Here is a 27627-nt window from a genome sequence, read left to right on the forward strand (position 1 = left end):
AAGAGATAGCAGTGGTGGAAGGCAATGGTAATCTAATCTTGCGGTTGTGTGGTTGGCTCCTCTAGACCAGCCCTCATTCGGACACACCCAGGATGAACTGCTCTTCCAAGAAACATGCACATTCCAGGAAAACTGGAGATAAGGTAATAATCAGAGGGAGCAGAATCTCAGGGAAGGCAAATCTAAGCAGGAATTTTAAAAGGTCCACAACACAAGAACAAAGACAGAAAAGGAACATCATAGTTTAGTCCCTTAGCCCCAGCCCTTTTTCATGTCGACAAGGTACTACATGGTCTAGCTCCTTTCCTCTCCAATCTCATGGCCTGTCTCCAGTCCTGGTAGCCTTGCCAAATAAACTGTGCTCTTTTAAGTCATAGAAGCTGTCTACATGCTGGTCCTTCTGCCAGGTAAGCTCTTCCCTCCCATGATTAACTCCTTAGGTACTTTGTGTCAGAGATGCTACACCTTCCCAAGACTCTGACTGCATTAGGTAATCTTGAATAGTTTCTGCACAGGACTTAGTGTGCAGCTGGGAATGATTTATTTATGGGTTTGTGTGTCTGCTCCAAGAGAATACAAACACAGTAAGGTCAAGGACCCCCCCTAGTTTCTACTACACCACATACCATACAGCAATTGAGCTGCTGACAGGAACACACACAAGGGAAGGACACAAAGTTTCAGAGGAAAAAAGAAGAGAACAGCATCTCACACACAGGAAAGCAAAGAGTCACCTACCTTTCCCTCCTGCCTTTTATCTCCAGAAGCAAATACTAAGTGCAAGATGAATTCACAAGCTACCTGGGAGCAGGGAACAGGCCCAGGCAGAAGGCAGTCACTTCCTGAGAGTGGAGGATCTTGGGACTTGAGGAAAGAGGCGGAATTTGGTACAATGTCTGTGAGGAATGGAGAGAAAGCTGAAGACGAACACATAGCAGGACACAGCTCAGTGTGCAGGACAAAAGTCTTTTTGCTTGTGTCTATATATTGCTCTATGGAGAAAATAACAAATTCATATCTTCAGCAGACAATAGTAAAGAAATACACAACAAAGTATCATAGGTTAAATCTCCCTTATTCAAAATACTTGGGACCAGAAGTATTCCAAAGTTTGACGTTTATTTGGATTGCACAGTATTTGCACAGACCTTATCAAGTGAGCAACTCTCAAGAAAAAAAGCTCCAGAGCTGAAACTTTTTGAGAACGTCAGTAGTCAAAATTTCAGCATTTCAGATTTCGGAAATTTTCAGATCTTAGGGTTAGGGATGCTAACTTGTATTATAAAAAGAGTACAATACTGAAAAACAAGTAGAAAGTTTAGATCACAGTAATAGACACCAACTTCAATTATCTACTCTTAGGAGAAAGATAATCTTAACAACTCAGAAACAAGAATGTAGCTGACCCAGATAGAAAAGGCAGAGAAAAGCTTTAAGCTGTCCAAGATTCAGTTATCCTCTGCTTCTCCCTAAGTACTCACTATATTCTCTCCATAAACAACTTTTCTCTGTCCCAGACACAGCAGTGCATGTGCGCTCTCTCTCTCTCTCTTTTTTTTTTTTTGCCAGTCCTGGGCCTTGGACTCTGGGCCTGAGCACCGTCCCTGGCTTCTTCCTGCTCAAGGCTAGCACTCTGCCACCTGAGCCACAGCACCCCTTCTGGCCGTTTTCCATATATGTGGTGCTGGGGAATGGAACCGAGAGCTTCATTCCCAGCCGCCCCCCCTCTCTCTCCCTCTCTCTCTCTCTCTCTCTCTCTCCCTCCCTCCCTCCCTCCCTCCCTCTCTCTCTTCTTTTGTACCTATGTGTGCCAGTGCTGGCACTTGAACTTGGGGACTGAGTCCCTGAGCTTCTTTATTTGCTCAAAGCAGTGCTCTAACACTTGAGCCATAGCTCCACTTCCAGCTTTTCTTTGAGTCTGACAGACTTTCATGTCTGGGCTATCTTCGAACCATGATCCTTAGAGCTCAGCTACCTGAGTAGCTAGGATTACAGGCCTGAGCCGCCTCGCCTAGCAACTTCCAATTCTCTACCTATGGCTTTTGACATATTAGCCTACATCATTCTCATCAGATCTAACTGCAAACTAGTTAGGGAAGGGAGGCTGATTAGCCAGCTTGGAAAAGTATCCAACCTGACTTCAACTTATGACTGAATCTTTTCTGGGGAGGAAGAGGCTTGAAGAGAGACTGGATGAGAGGACAGCTAAGGTCAAACAGATACTACTCTTGTGATTCTAATTACACAGTCCCGGCTTTTTAAATCTAAAATAAAGCAGTAGTCAGTAGAATCGATTGTTTAATAGAACTGCTGGATTTAAGAAATTAAAGGGTGCTAATGCACAAACATCTACCATTTTAGTAGTTCATGATAATAAAAACATAAATCAGGCTGGAGACACAGCTCAGTGGTGGTAGAACACTTCCTGTGCCAATGTACAATCCCTAGCAGCATATATTATAGATATAGATTATATATACACATATATAGATAAATATGTGTGTATATGAAATATGTACATTTTTTTTCTCAGAAATGAAAATCCAAGGAGAAATGGGAAAAAAAAAAGCATAAAGTCTCAGAAGGCTGAGGTTCTGTTTTGGTTCAAGGCTACATACCTAGAAACAATGCAGGCACACAAGCATAAACTCTTTTACTGAGCCATTATCTACAACCAAAACTCTTCCCCGCCCCCCCACTTTCCATGGATGACTGTGCCTAAGGCGCTGATACCCTCAGCTTTGTGGTATACCTGCAATGGGTACTAGCTATTAGCACTAATGCAGTATTAATATTACCTGGTTGTCAAAAAGATTGAGAAGCATTGGATACATGACCAAAACACTACTGGAAGTAGTAAGATGGCTGATACCAAATAAATGTGTTTTCAGCTAGTAAATATGCTATAAATAGTCAAACTCACAGGTACTACAGAAAGCAAATTAAAACAACTAAATTAGCTCAAATTTGTTTGAGAGGGTTATACCCAGTACTAGAAAGGAAACTGGTACTTCCTATGTGCAAGGGGAAGGCACTGAAGAACAATGCATTATTAAGCCTTTGGAGTCATATTTCAATCCAAGAGTTTCATTTGACTTTATTAGAGCAAAAACATATCCTGCAATATGACTGATTAAACATACAATGTATCACAAAAGGCTGCCAACATATTTGCTATATGAGAAGTGAAAAACACAGGCTACAAATCTGCATGTACAAATTGGCAAGGCAGCAAAAACAAAATTCAGCCCTCAGATAAACTTGTCAGTATCAATAAAAATTGAGGCCTACATAAAAATGGAGAGATTTCATGTTAAACCTATATTTCTAGATTTCTATCTCTTCATGGAAACTACAGAAAGTAGCACCAGGATGACCCTCCTACACCTAGAACCTAGATTTACAAAAGAATGGACTGCTTGGCACTGGGCGCCTTAATGGGCCTTCATGTCTTCCAGACTGAGTAGCTGCCTACAAGGCACCAATTGTATAATTTGAGCATGCTGGCCCTGACAGTGTATGAACAGTCATTATTACTGGACGGTGTAATTCGGGGGGGGGGGCAGCTTTTGGTCTTATTTCTTTGTATTTTCAAAAGTTTTCTTCAGTAAGCATATATTGCTTTTGTAGTAAGAAAAAACATGTTTTTTTAAATTACAAACTGACAACTATAATAACACTTCATCTAATGAGATCAAAACAACTACAGATAACGGATAATGATTGTGGTTTAAAATTAACTGAACTAAAGAGCAATGTAAGGTTACAATTACTGCAGGATTTCCCTCCCTTTGACACTAATTAACACTCCAGATTGGGCAGACAGCCGCAGCATTTTACAAAACAGATCATCCTCAAAGACAACCGCTTCTATGGACATTCTACTTACAAAATGGCTATCTTAAATATTCATTTCCATACATTTCACCAACAAAAGAAAACAGAAAATATCTCCTAACAAAAACCTACATTTGTAATCTCAATTTAGTTTATAGTTAAGTAAGTTTGTTCTCACTTAATATAAAATAATAATGCAAGACCAGGCTCCAGTGGCTCATACCTGTAATCCTAGCTACTCAGGAGATCTGAGGATCACAGCTTGAACCAGCCCAGACAGCAAAGGACATCAGACTGTTATCTCCAATTAACTACCAAAAATTCAGAAATAGTGCTGTGGCTCAAAGTGGCAGAGCACTAACTAGCCTTGGACACAAAAGCTCAAGGACATAGCACCGGCCCTGAATTCAAGCCCCAGGACCAGTACAAAATACCAACAACAATAGGACTGGAGGCATAACTTACTAGAAGCAGGCCTGCTTAGCAAGGTAGGTGGCATTGAATTCTAACCACAGTACCATAAACAAAACAAAACACAACATCAGAGCTTGGTAACATAGCACACAGTTAGTACCATCTATTTGCTGCTTGTACTCAGGGGTAGTTCACTAAGAGTTGTGGGTCATAGTTACTGCCCAGCATCTCAGATCCAACTGCCTATCACCAGGCCAGGAGAAGAACATTAGTTAAAATTCCATGTACAGTTACTCCTGTTGCATGTCACTTTCACACTACTGAAGTTAAAAATTTAAAAAAAGGTAAGATAAGCTGAGCATCGGAGCTGGGGATATGGCCTAGTGGCAAGAGTGCTTGCCTCATATACATGAGGCCCTGGGTTCAATTCCCCAGCACCACATATATAGAAAACGGCCAGAAGGGGCGCTGTGGCTCAAGTGGCAGAGTGCTAGCCTTGAGCAAAAAGAAGCCAGGGACAGTGCTCAGGCCCTGAGTCCAAGCCCCAGGACTGGCCAAAAAAAATAAATTAAAAAAAAAAAGCTGAGCATCAGTGGATCATGCACGCCTGTAATCCTAGCTACTCAGAAGGCTGAGATTTAAGAATCACAGTTCAGGGCTGGGGATATGGATATGGCCTAGTGGCAAGAGTGCCTGCCTCATATACATGAGGCCCTGGGTTCGATTCCCCAGCACCACATATACAGAAAATGGCCAGAAGTGGCGCTGTGGCTCAAGTGGCAGAGTGCTAGCCTTGAGTAAAAAGAAGTCAGGGACAGTGCTCAGGCCCTGAGTCCAAGCCCCAGGACTGGCAAAAAAAAAAAAAAAAGAAAGAAAGAATCATAGTTCAAAGCCAACCCAGAGTCGTGAGACTCTTATCTCCAATTAACCAGTAAAAACCTGGAAGTAGAGCTGTGGTTCAAGTGGTAGAACTCTAGGTATCAGTGAAAAAGCTTAGAGACAGTGCCCAGGTCCCCGAGTTCAAGGTCCAGGCCCAAACATACACACACACACACACACACACACACACACACACACACACACACACACGATGAGCCATTGTAAGTCAGGTTTTATGGAGTGTTCTAGAACTTTAAGTTTATACAAACCATCATTCATCTCAGACTCCAAGGAGTCATCATGAAGATAAAGTAAAAAGTTAGGTAGAATGTCAACATTCAACATCTATAGATAACTAAAAATGGAACCAACTCAGTAACATTCTCCCTTGCCTTGCTCTAATCCATTCCCCTTGGAGAAGCTTCAAGTGAACTTCCTAAACAAAAGGAAATCACATCCTTAAAACTTCCATTAGAGGGCTGGGGATATGGCCTAGTGGCAAGAGAGCTTGCCTCGTATACATGAGGCCCTGGGTTCGATTCCCCAGCACCACATATACAGAAAACAGCCAGAAGTGGTGCTGTGGCTCAAGTGGCAGAGTGCTAGCCTTGAGCAAAAAGGAAGCCAGGGACAGTGCTCAGGCCCTGAGTCCAAGGCCCAGGACTGGCCAAAAAAAAAAAAAAAAAAAAAAAAAGAAAGAAAAAAAACTTCCATTAGATTCCTACTTCCCAGGAACTAACCAAAGTCCAAGCCCACACTTCTTTCCTCCCTCCCCTCTGAGTCCTCTGGTCTTCAGGCTCTCAGGTCCTTCCTTAAACTGTTATCCATGCGACATGCCAACAAATGAGTCTCCTTCACTTGGTGGGCACTATTCTAGGACCTGGAGAAACGAACAAAAAAAAAAATCTAGGCACTGGTGGCTCACTCCTATAATCTTAGCTACTCAGGAGGCTGAGATCTGAGGATCATGGTTCACAGCCCAGCCCTGTGAATCTCCTATCTTCAATTAACCACCAAAAAGGCAGACGTGGAGCTATGGCTCAAGTGGTAGAGAGCTAGTCTTGAGCAAAAAAAAAAAAAAAAAAAAAAAAAGCTGAGATTAAGAATTAGGCCTTGGGTTCAAGCCAATAGCTTGTGTGTGTGTGCATGCGCGTGTACACACACAGACACAGAAACAACACTGATGACTCTTCTTGCTCTCATGCAGTAGATATCCTAGTAACCTCTCTACCAAGCTACTTCCTCAACTGCTCTAGTTATTTAAAGAATATTGGGGGCTGGGAATGTGGCTTAGTGGTAGAGTGCTTGCCTAGCATGCATGAAGCCCTAGGTTTGATTCCTCAGCACCACATACACAGAAAAAGCCAGAAGTGGTGCTGTGGCTCATGTTGTAGAGTGCTAGCCTTGAGAAAAGAAACTTAGGGACAGTGCCCAGGCCCTGAGTTTAAGCTCCAAGACTGGAAAAAAAAAAAAAAAAAAAAAGAATATTGGGCTGGGAATGTGGCTTAGTGGTAGAGCACTTGCCTAGCATGCATGAAGCCCTGGGTTCGATTCTTTAGTACCACAAAAGCAGAAAAAGCCAGAAGTGACACTGTGGCTTAAGAGGTAGTATGCTAGCCTTGAGCAAAAAGAAGCCAGGGACAGTGCTCAGGCCCTGAGTCCCAAGCCCCAAGACTGGCAAAAAAATAAAAAAAGAATATTAACATAACCACAATTAGACCTAAACAGATCTAAAAACAATCAGTCATTGGTTAAATTATACCAAAAAGTGGGGTAGAGACAGGGAGACTGTAACACTCATATACCATTGTAATAGTGTAAACTACCATCACCTTCCTAAGTGGCAAATTGGAAATACATACCAAAAGTCTTGCTCATGCCCATAATCCTACCAATTCCTAAGACTCACAATTCAAAGCCAGCATGGCAGACAAATTCAGAGACAGACCAGTAGGCCATATTCCCAGCCCAAGATCATACCTTATTAGCATGAGTGAAATTAGAAGGCATACCAATTGGAAACTAATATGTAACATCATAAACCATAATGAGTTTATCATAGTTTATAAAACTGCAATGATAATAAATAAGTACTACTACATGCTTAACTTATATTTTGAGTGTCTAAGCCAACATTTTATTACTTTGAACACTCTGAGCTGGAGACTCTCAAAACCAATCAAGCTAACAGAAATGACTAGGTATAGCTCTTATTGCTCCTAATTCACAAAATTAATGACTAATACATGATGCAATAAACTTGGCAATTAAAGGCTTAAAAAAACTGGCCTTAACTGCAATGAAGCTTAAGCACTTACTCAACAAATATTTAATTTAGCTCCTCCAGGCACTCTTTTAGGCCACAGAGATACCATGATAAACCAAAGCCTCTATCCTTCTGAAATACATATCATAGAAACAATACCACAGATGAAGAATACAGTCAGTACTTTTGCATTAGCAGCCAAGACATAAAACTGCCACTGGAACAAACTGGCTATCCACTGCAGGGAATGGTCTTAGGGAAAGTTCTGTGAGAAAGAAGCATCATGCCAATGGTTTTCCAACTTTGCTATAGCTCAAGAAAAAGTTCTTGGAAAACTTATATAAAATACTGATTCCAAGACCCCAGTTCCAATTGTCTGATTCTGAATGGAGTGACACAAGTCAGCATTTTTTTCCATTAGAACCTCAGTAAATGCTCACATAAGATATACGAAGTCCAGACTTTGAGAAAAACCACTTGGTGAGGGGTTCTCCTTTCAGGAGAAAATCATTCACAGTTCAGTGGCAGCATTTGAACGGAGCAATTCAATTCCAACTTTCATGTAGTTCTCTACAGCACAAATTTAGCAAATTAAAAAGGTGAGATTGGAGATGTAGCTCAGTGACAGAGAAATTGCCTAGCATGCACAAAGCCCTGGGTTTGTCAGTACAGCATACACACACATACACATAGAAAAAATGAGTTGTGAGGCTTCGGGTATAGCTCAGTGGTAGAATATGCTTGGCATGCTCCTTTTTTCTGTGTGGGAAAAAAAGGTAGAGAAATTGATCAGTTCCTCCCCATTGATCTCGTCTAAGAAACTTTAAGAATGTGCCTCAATCCAGACATTTGGGGAAAAGATGAAACATACCAGAATTCTAGTATCAATATTAAGAGAAAAGTAAAGCCAGGGGACTGAGTCATGCCTTTAATTCTAGCTACTCTGGAAGCTCAGATCTGAGGATTATGGTTCAAAGCTAACCATGAAGTAGAGCTTTGGCTCAAGTGGTAGAGTCACCAGCCTGGAGTGAAAAAGCCAAGTGAAAGTGTGAGCATGAAGCCCTGAGTTCAAGATCCAGTACCATCAAGGAAAGGAGGGAGGAAAGAAGGAGTGAGAGATGCAGAGAGGGAAAGGAAGAAAGAAACAACAAGAAAGAAAGGACAAAAGGAACAAAGAAAGAAGAAAGGAAAAAGAAAAAGAATATTTCTAGTCACCTGAAAAAACAATGCAAAAAGGGACAAACATTTCATGGAACTAACTTGTTACCACTCACTTTACGCCCTATTTCACAATGTTTAGTAGCTGAACAATACACAAGGTTCCAAAGTACATTAAAAATTTGTTCATTTTCTCTCTTGGGCAGAATAACAAGTTTCGTTTAAGTACTATGATCCTAATTGATTTCAATAGCTTCTTAGAAAAATAACAATTTAAAAAATACTATTAGAAAACCTCCTTGCTGGGCTAAAGGTACTTGAAGTATTTTTTATGTCAAATCAGTGTCCCTAGTTTCATAATATAAATTTCTTAAGAAATTCCTGGATTGTTTACAAACATCCTGAAGAAATTTGTTTTTGTTGGACGTGGGGATTAAACTCAGGGCCTGGGCACTGTCACCCAGATCGGTTGCTTAAGGCTGGCTAACACTCTAACACTTGCCCACCACCCCACTTCTGGCTTTTTTGGTGGTTAAGTGAGGATGAAAATCTCACAGACTTTCCTGCCCATGCTGGCTTTGAACCGCGATTCTCAGATCTCAGCCTCCTAAGTAGCTAGGATTGATTACAGGGGTGAGGCATGCCCGGCAAGAAATTTCATTTAAAAAAAAAATGTTTCTAGTTATAAGCAAATCCCTAAAAAATGTTTCAAGCAAACTAGTCGAAGAGAAAAAGATTTAAACAAGAAAACAGTATTTCATTCTCAGAGAAGGACAAATGGAAATAAAAACTATGAGAGGTTTGTTTAAGCTTCTACATCCTTCAACTCCTAAAAATCAAGGTGTCAGCTGAGTGCCAGGGGCTCATGCCTGAAATCCTAGAGACCTGAGGATCACGGTTCGAAGTCAGCTAGCCCCAGCAGGGACAGTCCATTCCGATTAACCACCAAAAATGCCAGAAGTGGAACTGTGGCTCTAGTGGTGGAGGGCCAGCCTTGAGCGGAAAAACCTAAGGGACAGAGAACCCCAGACTCTGAGTTCAAGCCCCAGCAATGGCACTCGCACACGCAAGGAAAGAAAGAAAAAAAAATGAAGGTGTCCCAGCAGATAACACCCTCTTATTTGGGGGGGGGGGGGAGGGTTAGAGTCGCTCCACGCAAAGCAGCTGGCCTGCTGGCTCCCAGCCCCAATTCTGCCCTCACATCCTGTCCACTACATAATCCATGAGCTAGCTCTCGGAGCCTTTCTCCTCATCCGTTCAACGGAATTCGCAAATCCCTCTGCTGATCGGTCTTCCAGTGGCAACTGTTTGCGTATTTGTGCCTATGATCTATACTTTTATTGTCCCTGCGTTTCTGAACACAGAACCAACAGGAGAGCACCAGCACAAACGCACAAAAGAAGCGCATCTGCCCCTAGACAGCTTATATTTTTACATTTCAGGTTGATTTTCTGCTTTCGGAGAAGCAAATGAGGATGGCAAAGTTAGAAAGGAAACTCTGATAGTCAAGATGCTACCCACCCCCCCCAAAAAACAAGAAAAAAAAAGAAATCGCCACACGCTCCAAACTCAACCAAGAAGCCAAGCCGCTAGTCTATTTCTTCAAAAGCAAAACCTTTCGGTCTGCAGCACAACAAAAGACTGCCCACAGAAAATGCAATCTACGAAGTTGTCTTCCAAACCAAAGGCAAGCAGAAGCCAAAGAAGAAGGCACAGCCTATTCCTTTTTGATTTCCTTCTCTCCCCCCCCCCGCCCCCACTGGGAATTTGGACTGCATTTCCAACCCAGAGGAGAATGCATTTGTGTGCCTTGGGTAATCGAGTCCGTGCGTAAAAGAAGGGAGGCAGAAGCGCCAGACCCCCGGGGACGCGCTCACCCTGCCGGAGGGGAGAGCTGCGTTCGGCTAGATAGCATCCAAGGCAGCCTGGGCCAGCACCACTGGGTGCCAAACGGCATTGACTGTCCTTCATTGAAAGGATTCCGTAGACACGCGGGGAAGGAGAGGAAAAAGAGAGGCGAGCCGGGGACTCGCGGCCAAGGGGACGGGCGGGTGGCGCGACGCCGCTCCGCGCGAGCTCCGGCTCCCCGGGAGAAGGTGATTGCAGGGCCCGGCCCGCCACCCACCGGCGATCGAGGGCAGCGAGGTCAGTCCTGGAAGGACCGTCCGCCCCCCGCCCCCCCCCCCGATGCCCCTACAGAAAGACCCGAGAACGCCTGCTCGGCCGGCCACCAGGGCTGCAGGCGCCCATTCAACCCCCAGCCCGTCCCGCGGCCGCCACCCTCATCCTCACCCCTCCCCAGTCCCCCCCCCCCCTCCTGCCACGCCACCCCTCCGGGCCCGCCGCGGAGCCCCGGCCTCGGGGCGCTGGTCCCGCTGGCTCCCGGCCGCCACCGCCGACGCCCCCGGGAGGATAGGAAGGACAAGGCGAAGCAGCAGGCGCTGGAGCGCCACGCCGGCGCGCGGCACAGGGTGAAGGGCGGCCCGAGGGACGCGCGCGCCGGGGCCGCGCGGGGACCAGAGCCCCGAGCGGCCATCGTGCCGACCCCCGCCCGCCCCCGCGCGCCGACCGCGGTCCAGGCCGCCGCGGCCGGGCGCCCGCTCCTCACCTCATCTCCAGGCGGGTGCGCGCTGCCGCCCCGAACACGAAATCAGTGCAGCTCACACGCCGCGGGGAGGGAACGCAGGAGCCGCAGCCCCGCACACCATCCCCTCCCGCCCGCCTGCCGGCAGTCCCGGAGCCCGCTCAGGATTCTCCCTCGCGAGCCGCCGTACTACCGAGCAACCAAGCAGCGCGGCCTCCCCACGCTGCTCCACTCCCCGCGGCCTCCTTGGCTCCCTCGCTCCCGCCTATCTCCTCATCTCCCTCCGCAGTCTCCTCCACCCCCTTCCATCCCTCCGTCTCCGCCCGCAAATGGGTGGAGACAACGGTCCGCCAATCGCAACGAAGCCACGCCTCCCGAGAAACGCCCACCTCTGGCTCCGCCCGCCGCGGGAGGAAAAAAAAAAGAGGGGTGAGCTTTAAATAATTGTGGAGTCCGGAGTGACAGTCAGATAAACCAATCAGGAGGCTGTGGGGAGGCCGTGCCTTGCTCCAGGAAGGCGTAACCTAAGGTTTCTTGTCTGGAATTTAAGGGGATTATTTTTTGTCCACGATTCGGTGCATCTACTCGTTGCAGCGCAAGCCAGAACCTAGGATGCATTCAACCTAAGTTACGGGAGGTTTTACAAAAGGGAGCAACGTGAAGCGAAAGGCCAGGAAGGACACAGCCCGAGGGAGGTGGTAGGAGTAGGGTTGGAATGAGGAAGGGTGTGGCCTTTCGCCCCAATTTGCATGCAGCGGAATCCTTCGGGGCGAATCCAACTCGGTCCATTTATTGGTATTCCCTGAGGCGGTGCCGCGCGTCTCTCTGGAGCGGAGCATACCGGGAGTTGTAGTTCCCAGCTCCGTTGCTATGGCGTTCGCCACACTTCTAGGAGTGACAGGTCATCTGACCAATAGCAGTACCGTTTGGGCCCAAGGGGCCTGGTCCTGGTGGAATCGCTGCGAGGTGGCGGTGGCCGAAGGCGCTGGCCGTTGAGGCTCCTCCGAGAGGCAGGTGAGCTCCGGGCAAAGCGTGTCGTGTGTCTTGGGAATCGGGACTTTGGCCGGAAAAATGGAGAGTCGCTGGACGAAACCGTCTAGCCCCGAGGAGGATGGTGGTTCACGCTGCACCATTGACGGGAGACCGGTTCGGGCTCCGGCCTACCTTCGCTGAAGGCCGCTGAAGGGCGGAGGACACATTGAACGAGCCATTCCTGACTCTTGGTAGATTCCCCCCCCCCCCCCCCCCCCCCCCGCTCCACCAACCCGGCTGGCTTTCTTTCCCCATTCCGCCTCCTCTGCCACTGCTTTCTTCTCCTTTACTTTCCCTGCTGCGAGCAAGCAGTAAAGCTACAAGCTCGGGTCTTTCGCGTGCACCCGGCCGCCGCCAACCTTAGATTTGAGCTTTGCATGACTGCGATGCACCAGAATATTCTAGAGCAAGAATCGCGATCTCCGTCAGTCTGGGTTGATTATTTGCGTGGTTCACCGAGCCCTCAGGTCCTATGCTAGTTAGCATGACTGTAGTGGAGCAGCCAGGTCCTAAGTAACGTCTTTCCAAAAGAGATACATTAAAATGAGTCACTTAAGTTCATTTAAGAAGTGGAAAGAAACCCTTCAAGTTACTTTTATGTTTCGTGTAACCCAGAAATATCCAGATGATTTCGATTTAAAATGATACTTGTATCTATTTTGTTCGTGTGTAGCCTTCCGATGTGTGCATTTTACGCTGGAAAGAACAGCATCTCATTTTCCAACCTGCACCGTTCAAGTGCTCAGCAACCACCTGTAGCACTTGGCTTCTGTGCATATCTGATCATGCAGTGTAACATAGTACAAATTCCAAGGAGCTAGCCATATCGCTGCAGGTAACCCTTCTCTGCTCTGCTATGTGGACTTCAGAACAACTTTAGAGGCACTCTGATGAACTTACAGAAATAACAGTTTTGTTTTGTTTTGTTTTGTTTTTTGCCAGTCCTGGGGCTTGGACTCAGGGCCTGAGCACTGTCCCTGGCTTCTTTTTTGCTCAAGGCTAGCACTCTGCCACTTGAGCCACAGCGCCACTTCTGGCCATTTTCTGTATATGTGGTGCTGGGGAATCGAACCCAGGGCCTCATGTAGATGAGGCAGGCACTCTTGCCACTAGGCCATATCCCCAAGCCCAGAAATAACAGTTTTTAAAAAAATAAAGAGAAGAGAAAAGTGAGTAGGCCAGACAAGACATGATAAGGCCAAAGAACATAACTAATGTACTATAAAGAAGGGGTATGACTGACTCTCTGATATCCCTGATGGCTGGAGATGAGTAGGAAAGATGAATCCACTTATAATTCTGTTGAGTTTGAGGTTGACCTGATATTTGGGACACTCGTGGCTTCAAAGTGTAGGTAAGGAATGATCTGTGGAGGCTTTACTTAATTATTAATAGATGAGCTTGGGGATTGACTGTAACAAGAGAAGGGTCAGTGGATTTCTTGTTACTGTTCAAGAAGAAACCATTTGAAATTACTTCCCCTTGATTTTCTAGATACCATTTATTAAATACTTTCTTGAAATATTTATAGTCAAGTGTGCAAAGTCTTATTACTACTTTTACCAAAAATTATTTTAAATTTATCAGTTTCTTTTTCTACATATTTCAATTTGTGTATGTACATATATATCCATTATGAATTTTGTTCTTTTAAAGTATTACTAACATTATCTTTGGTTTTCCCATTTATGTAAAATGCTTTTAAAATTCTGATACACTTGTACAAGGACAAAATCTCTATGCCTCTCACAAGACATTTCAGCCATTTTGTGTACATGTGTAACCAGTATCAAAGCTTGAACTCAGGGCCTGGGCACTGTTACCAAGATCTGTTGCTCAAGGCTAGCAGAGCCCACAGCCCCAACTTCTGGCTTTTTTGGAGGTTAATTGAAGAAAAGAGTCTCACGGACTTTCCTGCTCAGCCTAGCCTTGAATTGCTATCCTCAGATCTCAGCCTCCTGAGTAGCTAGGATTATAGGCATGAGCCACCTGCCCTGGCTTAGCCTACATGTTTCAATGTAGTTTTACTGGCTTAGAGGCATAGCTTATCTGTAGAATGACTGTCTAGGAAGCACAGATCCCTAAGTTCAAAGCTCAGTCTGGAAAAAAAAAGTTTACTGGGAATGTAGCTCAATGGTATAACACTTAAACACGTTATGAGGTTCTGGTTTCAATCTCCAACACTACAGTGGGAAAAAACCCACAAATTTTATACGGCATTCTTTTGATTTAGGAAAGTTTATAGTAGGATATGTATAATATTAACATTGTATAATTTTCTTAGAAATGATGCCACATAATTTCTAGTGTTACTTACAATACTAGCATAATTATTTTCTTTTCTTTCTGCAAATACCCTTAAATGCATTAACAGTCTTATTAAATAATCAGTTTAAGTCTTCTGTTTAATCTGGACCAGTGCCTAAGAAATCTTGCAAGCCTTGAATATCATTTATTCTACCATTTTCCTAGTGCTAGGAATTCCATATTTCTTTGACAGGGTTGCAAAACAAATTATGAGTAGTTTCTCATTTTCCCTTTGGCCACTTTTGTAAAATCATCCTTCTTGCTTTACGTTGTAACTTTGAGACTATTTTTGATCACACACAGTTACTGGATTAACTACTTTTTTCCACAGACTAGGCCACTATTCCCTTAATTTGGAAGAACTATTTGGTGTGATTAGATTGAGAATACTGGCATTATTATGAACATAACTTTTGCTTTATTTTTATTTTATCTTATTTTTTGTCGGCCTTGGGGTTTGAACTCAGGGCCTGGGCACTGTCCCTGAGCTCTTTTTGCTCAAGGCTAGTGCAATACCACTTTGAGCCACAACACCATTTCCAGTTTTCTGGTGGGTTAATTGGAGATAAAGAGTCTCACAGACTTTCTTGCCCAAACTGGCTTTGAACCTCGATTCTTAGATCTCAGTCTCCTGAGTAGCTAGGATTACAGGTGCATGAATCTGCGCCCGGGACTTTATTTTTTTAATATTTTCTCAAGGTATGAATAAACAGTTGTCTTCCATACTCTGAAATAGGAGCATATTATAAGGTCCATTGACTACTAATCTGGGCCACAAGTTCAGATTCGTTTTTAAATTCAGTGAGCAGAGAAAAAGGGGCTTCTATAATCACAAAGGAAGATGTTTTAAAATCAAGATATTGATATGGAGTTATTCCATTCCTAGAAGAATCAGCTCTAGGAACTCTAAATTTGAGTATTTAATAATAAGGGGTATTGCTCAGCAAGTTATGTACATCTGTAATCCCAATACACAGATTTAGAGGCAGGAGGACCAAGAGGTGGAAGCCAGCCTATGCTACATGTCAAGCCAGCAAGTCTCGAAACAAACAATCAAGCAAAATAACCAGGGTGTTGATTTATCCAAGCATCCAATGGCTGAGTAAGATCCCCAGTTGCTGAATAGAATAAAGTTAATTGGTATGTAATGAAGGCTAGAAGCATGGAACAGATAGGTTAGACCAGCTGTCACCAAGGATGATTCCAGAGAAGGGGAGAGGACTTGATCTTTGTTTACTTAGCAGAATCGGTAGTGTTGGTACTGCACACTCTCAGAGAACAGGCCATGCCTGGAAGACCTGGGGGGAGGGGGGGGCAACCCTATGACGTGAAGTCATGCTGACACAAACAGCGTTATGAAGTTGAAAGCTGTGGGTGGAGTAAAATAGACTGAAAGAAGGTTGGTAGCTGTTTTAAAGAACCTTGAAAATTAGCAGAGGAAGATAGATTTAATGTGGGGAATATAGGTAGTAGCTATGCTAAGATTCTTCTCTTTTATCCACGTGCCCCAAAACACATTGGTACAAATAATGACCTTCGATAACCAAAGTGGCATTTGACCTAGGTCATCCTGTCCTTACATACTTTGTTGATACATGTTACATATATAATCTTCATCTGTCTTAAATGTGTGTTCACATTTCATTAGTCCCAGCATTGGATTATCTCATCCAATGTAGCTCAGCTACATTTAGGAAAATTCCTTTTGTATGAATCCAATTAGATCTACTAACATGTCAGCATGAAACCAGGCTGGTACGTGGACAAGAGAACTATAGAGTATTCCCAGAGCTCATGCTTAGAAGGGGCCTGTCCTTAGTTTGGTGTTCTGCTATTGCCAGCTTGGAAATTTTAATAATTTCTAAATTAGATTCTCCACACTTTCATTGTGTATATTGGGACCTACAAATTTTATATATGTCCAGTTGTATCAACAAGTACTTAATAATTATCCTAAAGGATATAAAAATTCTAGTTTTAAGTCATATGCCCTGCTGGGCAGGAAACCATTAAGCACTAATGGTTAAAAGTAATAAAGTTGGAATTCGTCAGTAGCACCTGGTTTGTGTCCCACTTCTAGCACAACTGGTGCAATGAGCCCCCAGCTGAGAGTCTTCATCTCTTTTGAGATTTATTTGGTGGGGAGTTCAGTCACCAGTTGGGGATGGAGAGATGCAGTTTTCTTATCCATAAAATAAATGCAATAATAACTATTACAAAAATGCTTCTCAAAATATTTGAGAGTCCCCAAACTAGAAACAAATCAAATGTCTTATCTGTAGTGGAATGGGCAGATAGTGACTTACTCGTACAATGAAATAACAGCTGAGGCTGGGAATATGGCCTAGTGGCAAGAGTGCTTGCCTCCTATACATGAAGCCCTGGGTTCCATTCCTCAGAACTACATATATAGAAAATGGCCAGAAGTGGCACTTTGGCTCAAGTGGCAGAGTGCTAGCCTTGAGCAAAAAGAAGCCAGGGACAGTGCTCAGGCCCTGAGTCCAAGCCCCAGGACTGGCAAAAAAAATAAAAAAGAAAAAAAATTAAAAAAAAAAAGAAAAGAAAAAAAAGAAATAACAGAGCTGTAATGAATGGACTGCACCCACCAGCTTCGTGAGCAGAACCAATCTTAAGAGAGATGAAGCAAACCTAAAGGTGGGCTGTGGTCGCATTTGTGTAAGTTCAAAAGAAGGCTGTGCTGTTTCAAGTCTAGGGTACTGGGTTTCTTAAGAGGGCTAGGCACGTAGTGACTAGAAGCAGGCAGAAGAGCTTCTGGATTGCCTGTGATGATATTTCCTGGGTGACAGGAGGACGTTCACTTTAAAATTGGACAAGCTGTACATTTCCGATTTGTATGCTTTCTAAATCTGTGTTATACTTGTATAAATTTCCATTTTTAAAGGCTTTCAATATGACTACTATGAAAATGGGAAGCTGTTGAAGTTGGGCCCACGCAAGCCTGTAACCTAGCTGTTTGGGACTTGTGCTTTCTGGGATGAAAGTTCACAAGGCTCCATTGAGGCTGGGCCCAGAGGCATGCCCCTGTTGTCTCCCAAGCTACAGGGAAAGCACAAGGTCTGGGTGGGCGCACACTGGCATGTCCCCGCCATGCTGACACCCAGAGGACAGAAATAGGATCAAAGTTCAGGCCTAACTGACCACAAGGTGAAAAAAAAAATACAAAAGGGCCAGGCACCAGTGGCTCATGCATGTAATCCTAGTTACTCAGAAGGCTGATCTGAGGATCAGGGTTCAAAGTCACACCTGGCAGGAAAGTCTGTGAGACACTTATCTCCAACAATACTACAAAAGCCAGAAGTAGACCTGTGGCTCAACTGGTAGAGCACTAGCCAGGAGCTAAAAAAAAAGGTCAGGGACAGTGCCTGGGCCCAAAGTTCAAACCTCAAGTCTGGCACCAAAGGGGGAAAAAAAATGCAAATGTCTCAAATGGTAGAACACCCTCACAGGTTCAAGATCCTGAATTCATACCCCCAGTACCACCAAAATGGGAGGTGGGGAGGAGGATGAACTAGCTATGGAAAAGGCTTATAAATTGCTACAGAAGAATTACAGGTTACAGTTTCAACCATTCTAACCAGGTCCTTAGTGGTTCACCTTTTCCTTTATTTTGCTTTTATTTTTTTTCTTTATTGCCTATCTGACCTCTTAAAGTACAGATGCTCCTACTCCTTCCCCAATCCCCCAACTTTAAACTAGGATTACAGGTGTGCACCATCATTCTCTCACGCTGTATATTTCTTACTTGATCTCATATTTAAATTTACCTGTTTGAAGACAGTATTCATAGTTGCCATTTTAGCCTTTGCCAGTAAGATCTTTCCAGTTTTCACGTCCTTTGGGAGACTTCAATTGTATTTTTGTTTTGTTTTGTTTTAGGTGACTACTATGAAAGGCTTATATTTTCAACAAGGTTCTACAAATGAAGAAATAGCATTTGTATTTCAAGAAAAGGTAAGAAAAATTGTTTAGTCACTAAATGAGATAAGATAATGTATTTTCCATGAGTAATGGACCAGCTTTTAAGTACAGCATTAGTTATTTTGAATAGAACTAAATAAGCAAAAGTTTAAATGAAGGTCCCCAAATTAATTTAATCTTTATGTGAAAATGGTGGTTCATGTTAGAGTATAAATATATGTATATATTACACACACACACACAAACACACACACACACACACACACACACATCTTTTTTTTTTTTGTCAGCCATGGGTGGCTTGAACTGCTGAGAGCCTGGGCACTGTCCCTAAGCTCTTTTGCTCAAAACTAGTGCTCTGCCCCCTTGAGCCACATTGCCACTTCTGATTTCTTGTGGTTACTTGGCATTGAGTCTCATGGCCCATTCCTGCCCAGCTGGCTTTGAACCACGATCCTCAGATCTCAGCCTCTTGCATAGCTGGGATTACAGATGTGACCCAATGACACCCAGCTATAAATATATTTTTAAAAGAGCTACTATAAAAGGGCTGGGGATATAGCCTAGTGGCAAGAGTGCCTGCCTCGGATACATGAGGCCCTAGGTTCGAGTCCCCAGCACCACATATACAGAAAACGGCCAGAAGCGGCGCTGTGGCTCAAGTGGCAGAGTGCTAGCCTTGAGCGGGAAGAAGCCAGGGACAGTGCTCAGGCCCTGAGTTCAAGGCCCAGGACTGGCCAAAAAAAAAAAAAAAGAGCTACTATAAAAGACGTTTTCAGTTCCTCTGAGTAGTGATGTGAAAGACATGAGGAAAACAGAACAACAGCAATAGTCTGTATGTTGCAAAATTAACCCAATTTATTGGGAATGTAGCTCAGTGGTAGAGCATTTGTCTGGCCTGCAAGGGTTCATTCTCTAGCAGGATGAGGGTAAGGAAAGGCTGTCTCATCTACTCAGAATAGCAGACAACACAAGGTTACAGATTGTAGCCATTTTTAAAAAAGAAAATACACTGTTTTATAAAGCAAAAAAGGTAGAAAAACATTGTGGGTTTTTTTTTTTTAAGTCCTAGAGCTTGAACTCAGGGCCCTGGCCTTCTCCCTGATAAATTTTTTGCTCCTGACTAGTGCTCTCTACTACCGGAGTTCAGTAGTTTATGGGAGATAAGTCTCATGCAGTTTCCTCTGGGCTGGCTTTGGACTTCAATCCTCAGATCTCAGCTTCCTAAGTAGCTAGGATTACAGGCATGAGCCACTGGCACCTGGAAACATTTTTTTTTAAGATATTAAGGGTTTAATTCAAATCTTTCACATAAATTTTGAAACATGCCAAACTTACCTCGTTCATTGACCTTTGATCTCTAGTTTTATACTACTTTAAACATAAACAGTAAAATTTTTACAAATGGTTTATTTAAAAAAAGTTTGGGGTAACCTAGGATAATTTCACTGTAATTTAGGGATAAAAAATAATTGCTGTATGTTTATCAGTATTTCATAATAGAATTCCTGGATGGTGAACATAATCCAATTTTTCTCCTTTTCATTAACTCAAAAATTATTTAAATCAGGTGTCTAAATATCAAGCAGTTTGTCCTCTACAACTGGATCATAAGGAGTATCTAAAACCTAAAATTTGATTGGCCTTAGAGAAAACAATTGTCTCCAGGTTCGCATAAAGTATAATTTACAAATTCATTAATATTTTGGGCATCCTCACATATATTGCTAAATATCAAATCTGAAATTTAAAAAAGTTAGTGTTTGTGTCAAGTAAAACAGTAATCTCTTTGGCAGAACCTAGAGGGTAAAGCTACACAAGAGTCGCTGTTTGCCAGTCTTTGATTTAACTTTATACATATCAAGAGTTGAGAGTGTTTGAATTCATGATGACATCAGGGTAAAGATCATTGGAGAAGGTATTAATATATTTAATAGTATGGCTTAAATGATTCCAAGTGCCTGAATTTGGAATGCTTTCTGAATAAGTAATGAAATTCCATTAATTTTGGATGTTGGCCTCTCATAGCCCATGGGACACACTGAAATGTCCAAGGTATGTTAAGAAGAAACAAGCAGGTGACTCTATAAATAATTTTATATACAGCATAATAAAATCGGAATATTACTAAAGACTGCTGGTTGTATGTATGTTTATAGATATCCATTATGAATTGTAAGGTCTGATACTGTCAGATTATTTAAATTGGAATAAAATACATATTTGTTGCTCAACTTTATTAATCTAAGTTTATTATCTAGACATATACCCATGCTAGTGTGTTAGTACTTTTCAAAATATAAACCCTAAAGTTTTTATAAATAATACTATAAAATTTCCTTTATTCTTTTTTTTTCTGGTCCTAGGACTTGAACTCAGGGCCTGGGTGCTATTCCTGAGCCTCTTTGTACTCAAGGATGGCATTCTCCCACTTGAGTCACAACACCACTTCCAGTGTTTTCTGTGTAGTTTATTGGAGATAAGAGTCCCATGGACTTTCTTGCCCAGGCTGGCCTCAAACTGTGATCCTCAGATCTCAACCTCCCGAATAGTTAGGATTACAGGCGTGCCACCGGTTCTCAGCTTTATTCTTTTTTTCCAATTTACTTTATTGTTATTTTGGAGGTGATATACAGAGGGGTTACATTTACATGAGTCAGGTATTAAGTACATTTCCTTTCATACAGTGTCATCTGTTCCCTCACCTTTATTCTGTTTTTATTATATAGATGTTAGGTAACTGTAGCTTTTAAAATTGTTAGGCATCAACCGGGTACCTGTGGCTCATGCTTGTCATCCTAGGTACTCAGGAGGCTGAGATCTGAGGACCACAGTTCAAAGCCAGCCCAGGCAAGAAAGTCCATGAGACTCTTATCTCCAATTAACCACCAGAAAACCAGAAGTGGTGCTGTGGCTCAAGTGGTAGAGCATTAGCTTTGACTTGAAGAACTCGGGCACAGCACGCTGGCCCAGAGCTCAAGCCCACAGCTGACAAAAACAAAAAAATGTTCGCCATAAGAATTGAGATCAGTCTAACATTGTTCAATTATGCATGAAAATTTTCACAAAATAAGAAGTATTCCCATAGCATTGTGTAACACATTATTTTCTTATTGTTTGACACTAGGAAAATCTTCCTGTTACAGAGGATAACTTTGTGAAACTTCAAGTTAAAGCATGTGCTCTGAGCCAGATAAATACAAAGGTACTGGTGTTTTTATTATTACCAAAAGTCAAAGGAGAGTTTCAACATATATTTAGTTTACAAACATAATGGAAACTGACCCCAGAGTGCCAAGAAATTGTTGTCCTTGACAAAAACTGCCACTAGCAACATTTTGTATTTATGTAATTCTATATTATATAAATCAATGGTTACATAGGAGGTCATGAATTTTTAGGAATTTGTGTTATAAACTTCTTTACTTTGTAGAAAACTGAGTTTATAATTATTAAGGCCGATAAGTCAAGGAAGAAATTACCTTTGTTGGTGCAATAATAATAGAAACTGGAAATCTAATCAATTTATTAACCATTGATTATGTAGACATTTGTAGTTCATGTCTTTACACATAGTTCATAATCTTGATCATTTTCTTTTTGTCTCTCTCATCAACACCTATCTCAGATCTTGTACTACTCTGCTATCCTCTAGTCCTCTCTTATTATTGACCATAAAAACACATGGGAAGGCTGGGAATATGGCTTAGTGGTAGAGTGCTAGCCTAGCATGCACAGGGCCCTGGGTTCAATTCCTCAGCACCACATAAACAGAAAAGGCCGGAAGTGGCACTGTGGCTCAAGTGGTAGAGTGCTAGCCTTGAGCAAAAAGAAGCTCAGGGACAGGGCTCAGGCCCTGATTTCAAGCCCCAAGACTGGCAAAAAAAAAAACACACCACCACCAACAGAAAAAAAAACAAAAAACATGGGAAGTATTCAAATGGTAAATAAACAATATTCACATGTGTCACAATAAGGAGAGAATGGAAAGTTTTTTCAGGTTTGTTTTTTGACAGAGTCTCACTGTGTAGACCAGGCTGGACTTGAACTTACAATATTCCTACCTCAGGCTGCCCAGATCTGGGATTATAGGCATGCATCACAGGCCCAACTTTTTTTGTTGTTGTTGTTGTTGTTTTGTTTTGTTTTTTTTTGCCAGTCCTGGGCCTTGAACTCAGGGCCTGAGCACTGTCCCTGGCTTCTTTTTGATCAAGGCTAGCACTCTGCCACTTGAGCCACAGCGCCACTTCTGACCATTTTCTATATATGTGGTGCTGGGGAATTGAACCCTGGGCTTCATGTATACAAGGCAAGCACTCTTGCCACTAGGCCATATTCCCAGCCCACAGGCCCAACTTTTCCTTAGATTTTTTTCTTTGTTTCATTTTCTAGTGTTGTTTGCTTTGTTTCCCCTACTGGGGCTTGAACTCAGAGCTTCTCATTCCCACTTGGCTTCTTTGCTCAGCTTTGGCACCCTACCATTTGAACCCCATTTACACTTCCATCCTTCTGGAGACAAGAGTCTCTTGGGTGTGTCTGCCCCAAGTAGATCTAAACCATGTCCGCACTTAGATCTCAGCCTCCTAAGTAGCAAGGATTATAGGTGTGAGCCAATGGCACCCAACTTGTTCTGAAAGATTAAACTGTTGTTTGTCAGACCCTGCTTTTACTAGGTTATATTGTCACCATAATTTGTAGGCATCTAAAAGTTTTCTTTAATAAAGCCAAAGAGGAAAGAACATTACCATTAGTCAACTCTGTCAGGAGTTTGACTTGAGAAATGAATTAGTAATCTTCTTCCAAGTTTTCACTAAAAATATTAGTAAAGAGTGCTTATTTATAGACTTTTGTGTTCATAAGCTGCATTAAAAAAAAAACAAAAACTATGACAAATCTATTCAAACCCAAATCTGGAAAGAATCTCCCTGTATAACAGAAAGAAATGGTAATTCACAGCAAATATTAGTTAAATAATAATAAGCAAAGGCTTATAGAAAGTGAAAAAGGTAGGATGCAGTTGTTAAAATCACTATTGTAACTCAAAAACGGTAATCCCAGGCAAGATAGCTCAAGACTAGTACCCCAGGTACTTGAGAGGCAGATATCATGAGCGTCAAGGTTCAAGGCCTGTCTCCTCACAAAGTTATTAGCAAGGCCCCATTTTAATCAATATGCAGAGTATAGTGGACATAACTGTGATCCTAGCTATGCAGAAGGCCATAGGTAGGAGGATAAAAGTCCAAACCTATCCTGAATAAAAATGTGAGACACTACTTGAAAAATAACTAAAGCAAAATAGGGTGGTACATGGCTCGAGTGCCTGCCTAGCAAGTGCAAGGTCCTGAGTTCAACCGCTAGTACCACCAGCACCACGACCACCAATAGTAATAATAGTAATATCTGAATGAAAATCTACAATATTTCTATGAAACTGTCATGTGAACATCATAAGAAAATTATAATGTTCCACATTGAAAAAGAGACTTCTGAAAAGCAAATAGACATATAGTATTTTTTTTTTGAATTGAAAAAGAGAAGAGACACGCAAATTGTTTCAGTTTCTTTTGTTTGGTTTTGTTGTTGTTGTTGTTGTTTTTGCCAGCCCTGGGGCTTGAATTTAGGGCCCAGGCACTATCCCTGAGCCTCTTTGTGCTCAAAGCTAGCAGTTTACCACTTAAGCTCTACTTCTGGCTTCTTCTGAGTAATTTATTGGAGATAAGAGTCTCACAGACTTTCCTGCCTGGGCTGGCTTCAAATTGTGATCCTCAGATCTCAGCCTCCTGAGTAGATAGGATTACAGACACTAATGCCCAGATCAATTTCTTTTTTCCTTAGTGTTTCTCAAATAAATACTGATACTTTTAAATATGTTCAAGATTTCCAGTGTTGTATCAGGAACTTAAATACAGGTTTACCTTACTATGTTTTTTCAAAAGACATGAACTTACTAATTTGCTAAGAATCTAACAAAATACTAATCTCTTAAGAATAAAGAGTTAGTCTTAAACTTCACACATCATGAGTCTGAAAGCAGCATGTGGCGATTTTTCTGTGAATATCCATTAGTTTGTCCTATCTGCTACCTAACCCAAGACTTGTGAGAAAATCTGTGATGATTTCTTTTTTTCATTGGTCATGGGGCTTGAACTCAGGGCCTGAGCTCTTTTGCTCAAAGCTAGAGTTCTACCACTTTGAGCCCCAGCACCACTTCCAGTTTTTGAATGGCTAATTTGAAATAGGAATCTCACAGACTTTCCTGTCCAGGCTGGCTTTGAATCATTATCCTCAGATCTCAACCTCCCGAATAGCTAGGATTACAGGCTTGAGCCACCAGCATATCCAGCCTGTGATGACTTTAAAGGTTTGGGAGTGGACAACATTTTGTCCCTACTGGCCAGATTTCCTTTATTCATCCTGCTTGAATAGGTGACTGGCAAACAGTGTTTCACCACATGTTACTGATGTAATTTTACTTCATCTGAGCAAAGAGTAACTAAAGGTTGCCAATGGTGGTTTCCGTAATGCTCCTCGTGGTTATATCCTGAATATCAACTAATTCCTCTGAAAACTCTTGGTTTCCTATTCTGTAGAGAAAGCTACTTGTAAAGCTGTTTGCTTTGTCTAATTTCAAAAATCGAATCATATTTTCTCTTTCCCTGCCTTGACTTTTGATCTTACATTTGTCATGTATGCTAGACTCCAGAATGAATTCTCTCCTTTTTTTGGCTTTTTGACAATAATGTTTTAACAGCCTTTATCATCATTTAGCTTCTAGAAGAAATGAAAATGGAAAAGGATTTCTTTCCTGTTGGGAGAGAAGTTGCTGGAATTGTGTTAGATGGTAAGTTTGCAGATGTAAATATCTGTTTATCTTCTCTTTTGTTTTATTCAGCTTATTTATATGCACATGCACATACACCGCTGGTGATCTTCCACATTAAGCCATCCCTCCATTTCAGCTTTTTTTGTTGGAGGCAGTGGTCGTGAGACTTGAACTCAGGGCCTGTGCATTGTCCCTGAGCTCTTTTGCTCAAGGCTTTGCAACTTTGAGACACAGTTCCAATTCCCAATTCAGCTTTTTTGCTGGTTAGCTGGCAATAGAGTGTCATGGTTTTTTTGCCTTGGCTGGCTTTGGCTTTGAACTGCAATAATCAGATCTCTGCCTCCTGAGTAGCTAAGATTACAGATGTGAAGCACTGGAGTCCAGTGATCTAGTAAAAGAAGTTAAATAATAACATAAATATATACATATATGATATAAAATTATATATGCTTTCAAATATAAATATTATAATAAAATGGCCTTTTTAAAATTTCAAAATAGAACTTAATTAATAATTAAAGAACATAGTAGAATCCTGTAAATATTCGGAGTATAATATATGAATAACCAAGTAGAGTAATAGGATGATCAACAAGTTTTCCTTCCCTCATTGCCTGCTTTACAATTAGGTGCATCAAGCCAGGGCCTTCTCAGTGCTAGGCACTGACCTTCATCCTCAAGCATAAATTGCTCATGAGAGCTAGCCTTGGTAATCAGTGGTAACTATATCACCAACAAATTTAAATTCACCTAAAGTTAAACGTTTATAAGCTAAGCAGTGTTCTCATCTGAAAATCACAATTACAGTTTCTGATTAAAAAAAAAAAAAAGCATCTATGATCATCTTAGAGCACTTTTTATGGTTGGGCACCAGTGGCTCAGGCCTGTAATCCTAGCTACTCAGGAGGCTGAGATCTGAGGATGGTGGTTTGAACTAGCCCAAGTAGAAAAATCTATGAAACTCTTATCTCTAATAATCCACTCAGAAAAAGCCAGAAGTAGCACTGTGGCTCAAGTGGTAGAGCTATCCTTGAGCACAAAGAGGCTCAGAAACAGCACCCAAGCCCTAGGACTATAGAAAAAAAATTTATATGTATACATATATATATATACACACACACATATACACGTGCACATATATGTATGTATATATAGTATATATATGTATATATAGTATATAGTATTTGATTAAAAAGCAATCGTTTGACACTATAACAGTAAGCTTAGTATTTGAGATAATTTGTTTCTAAACAGACCTATTAATATTCAATAATAACTAGTTTATGATCAATGTAAGATTTCTTTTACTACATATATGTATGGATAAATGTTAATACAAGTGAGACTATTCAAGCTTTATCTGTGATCTTAATCTAGAGTATGAAATATATTTTTCTTAAAATCTCATGATTTAGCTAAATGGTAATTTTATTTTCTCTCCTTTAGTCTGCTTAGACTATTGAAAAAGTAAAAACAAAACAATAATTACTAGATAGTCATTTATTCTACACTTAATATAAGCACTTGCTAAATGCTTGGAGTGTAAATAAGACAAAGTCCTTGCTCTCAAAGAGTTAACTCTAGAGCTGGGTGCTGGTATCTCTTGCCAGTAATTCTAGCTACTGAGGATCATGGTTCAAAGCCAGCCCAGGCACAATAGCTGTGAGACTCTTATCTCCAACTAACCACCAGAAAAGTCAGAAGTGGAGCTGTCGCTCAAGTGGTAGAGTACTGTCCTTGAACAAAAAAAATACTCAGAGACAGTGCCCAGACCTTGAGTTCAAGCCCTAGGATCTGCGTATATGCACACGCACATGCACACATGCAACTAACTGTGGCTGGGCACCAGTGGCTCATGCCTGTAATCCTAGCTACTCAGGAGGATGAGATCTGGAGATTACAATTTGAAGCCAGCCCAGGCAGGGAAGTCCATGTGGTTTTTTTTGTTTTGTTTTTTTTGTCTGTCATGGGGCTTGCACTGGGGACCTGGGCACTATCCTTTTGCTCAAGGCTAGCACTCTACCACTTTGAGCCACAGCACAACACCCAGTTTTCTGGTGGTTAACTGAAGATAAGAGTCTCAGGGACTTTCCTGCCCAGACTGGCTTTGAACCGTGATCCTCAGATTTCAGTCTCCTGAGTAGCTAGGATTACAAGCATGAGCCACTAGTATGTAGTGAAAATGGAGCTGTAGCTCAAGTGGTAGAAAACTAGCCTTGAGTGAAAAGATAAAGGGACAGCACCCAGGCCCCATATTCAAGCCCCAGTACTGGCACACATTAGTTAATTTTAATTAACAATTAGAGATTAAGCGTCATATAAGCTATAGAACGAATTCCCTTCCTTTACTTGTAATCCACATAGTTGGCTAAATTGGCTGACAGCCAC

General features: G+C 42.0%; 2 protein-coding genes across 10 annotated transcripts in view; one reads left to right on the forward strand and one right to left on the reverse strand.

Annotated features, from left to right (window-relative positions):
- Positions 1 to 11414, reverse strand: part of Itsn1 (intersectin 1) — a 179685-nt gene extending 168271 nt beyond the window's left edge. For all 7 annotated transcript variants that reach the window (XR_007210960.1, XM_048346267.1, XM_048346265.1 and 4 more), the window contains exon 1: positions 11163 to 11414. The gene's annotated coding sequence lies outside the window, so the exon portion shown is untranslated. The remainder of the gene's footprint in view (positions 1 to 11162) is intronic.
- Cryzl1 (crystallin zeta like 1) overlaps positions 1 to 27627 on the forward strand; it is a 46078-nt gene that overhangs the window by 1003 nt on the left and 17448 nt on the right. Inside the window, exons 2-5 of one of the 3 annotated variants that reach the window (XM_048346275.1) lie at positions 12149 to 12152; positions 18375 to 18449; positions 21544 to 21621; positions 25185 to 25257. In XM_048346275.1, coding sequence (XP_048202232.1) covers positions 18384 to 18449; positions 21544 to 21621; positions 25185 to 25257 — 217 coding nt within the window. In that variant the 5' untranslated portion in view covers positions 12149 to 12152; positions 18375 to 18383. Of the gene's footprint in view, positions 1 to 12148; positions 12153 to 12342; positions 12362 to 18374; positions 18450 to 21543; positions 21622 to 25167; positions 25258 to 27627 lie in introns of those variants that run through there. The other 2 variants (XM_048346274.1, XM_048346277.1) reach the window with 2 other exon arrangements.

The sequence above is a fragment of the Perognathus longimembris genome, chromosome 5 (genome assembly GCF_023159225.1).
Source record: "Perognathus longimembris pacificus isolate PPM17 chromosome 5, ASM2315922v1, whole genome shotgun sequence".
Classification (NCBI taxonomy): Eukaryota; Metazoa; Chordata; class Mammalia; order Rodentia; family Heteromyidae; genus Perognathus; species Perognathus longimembris.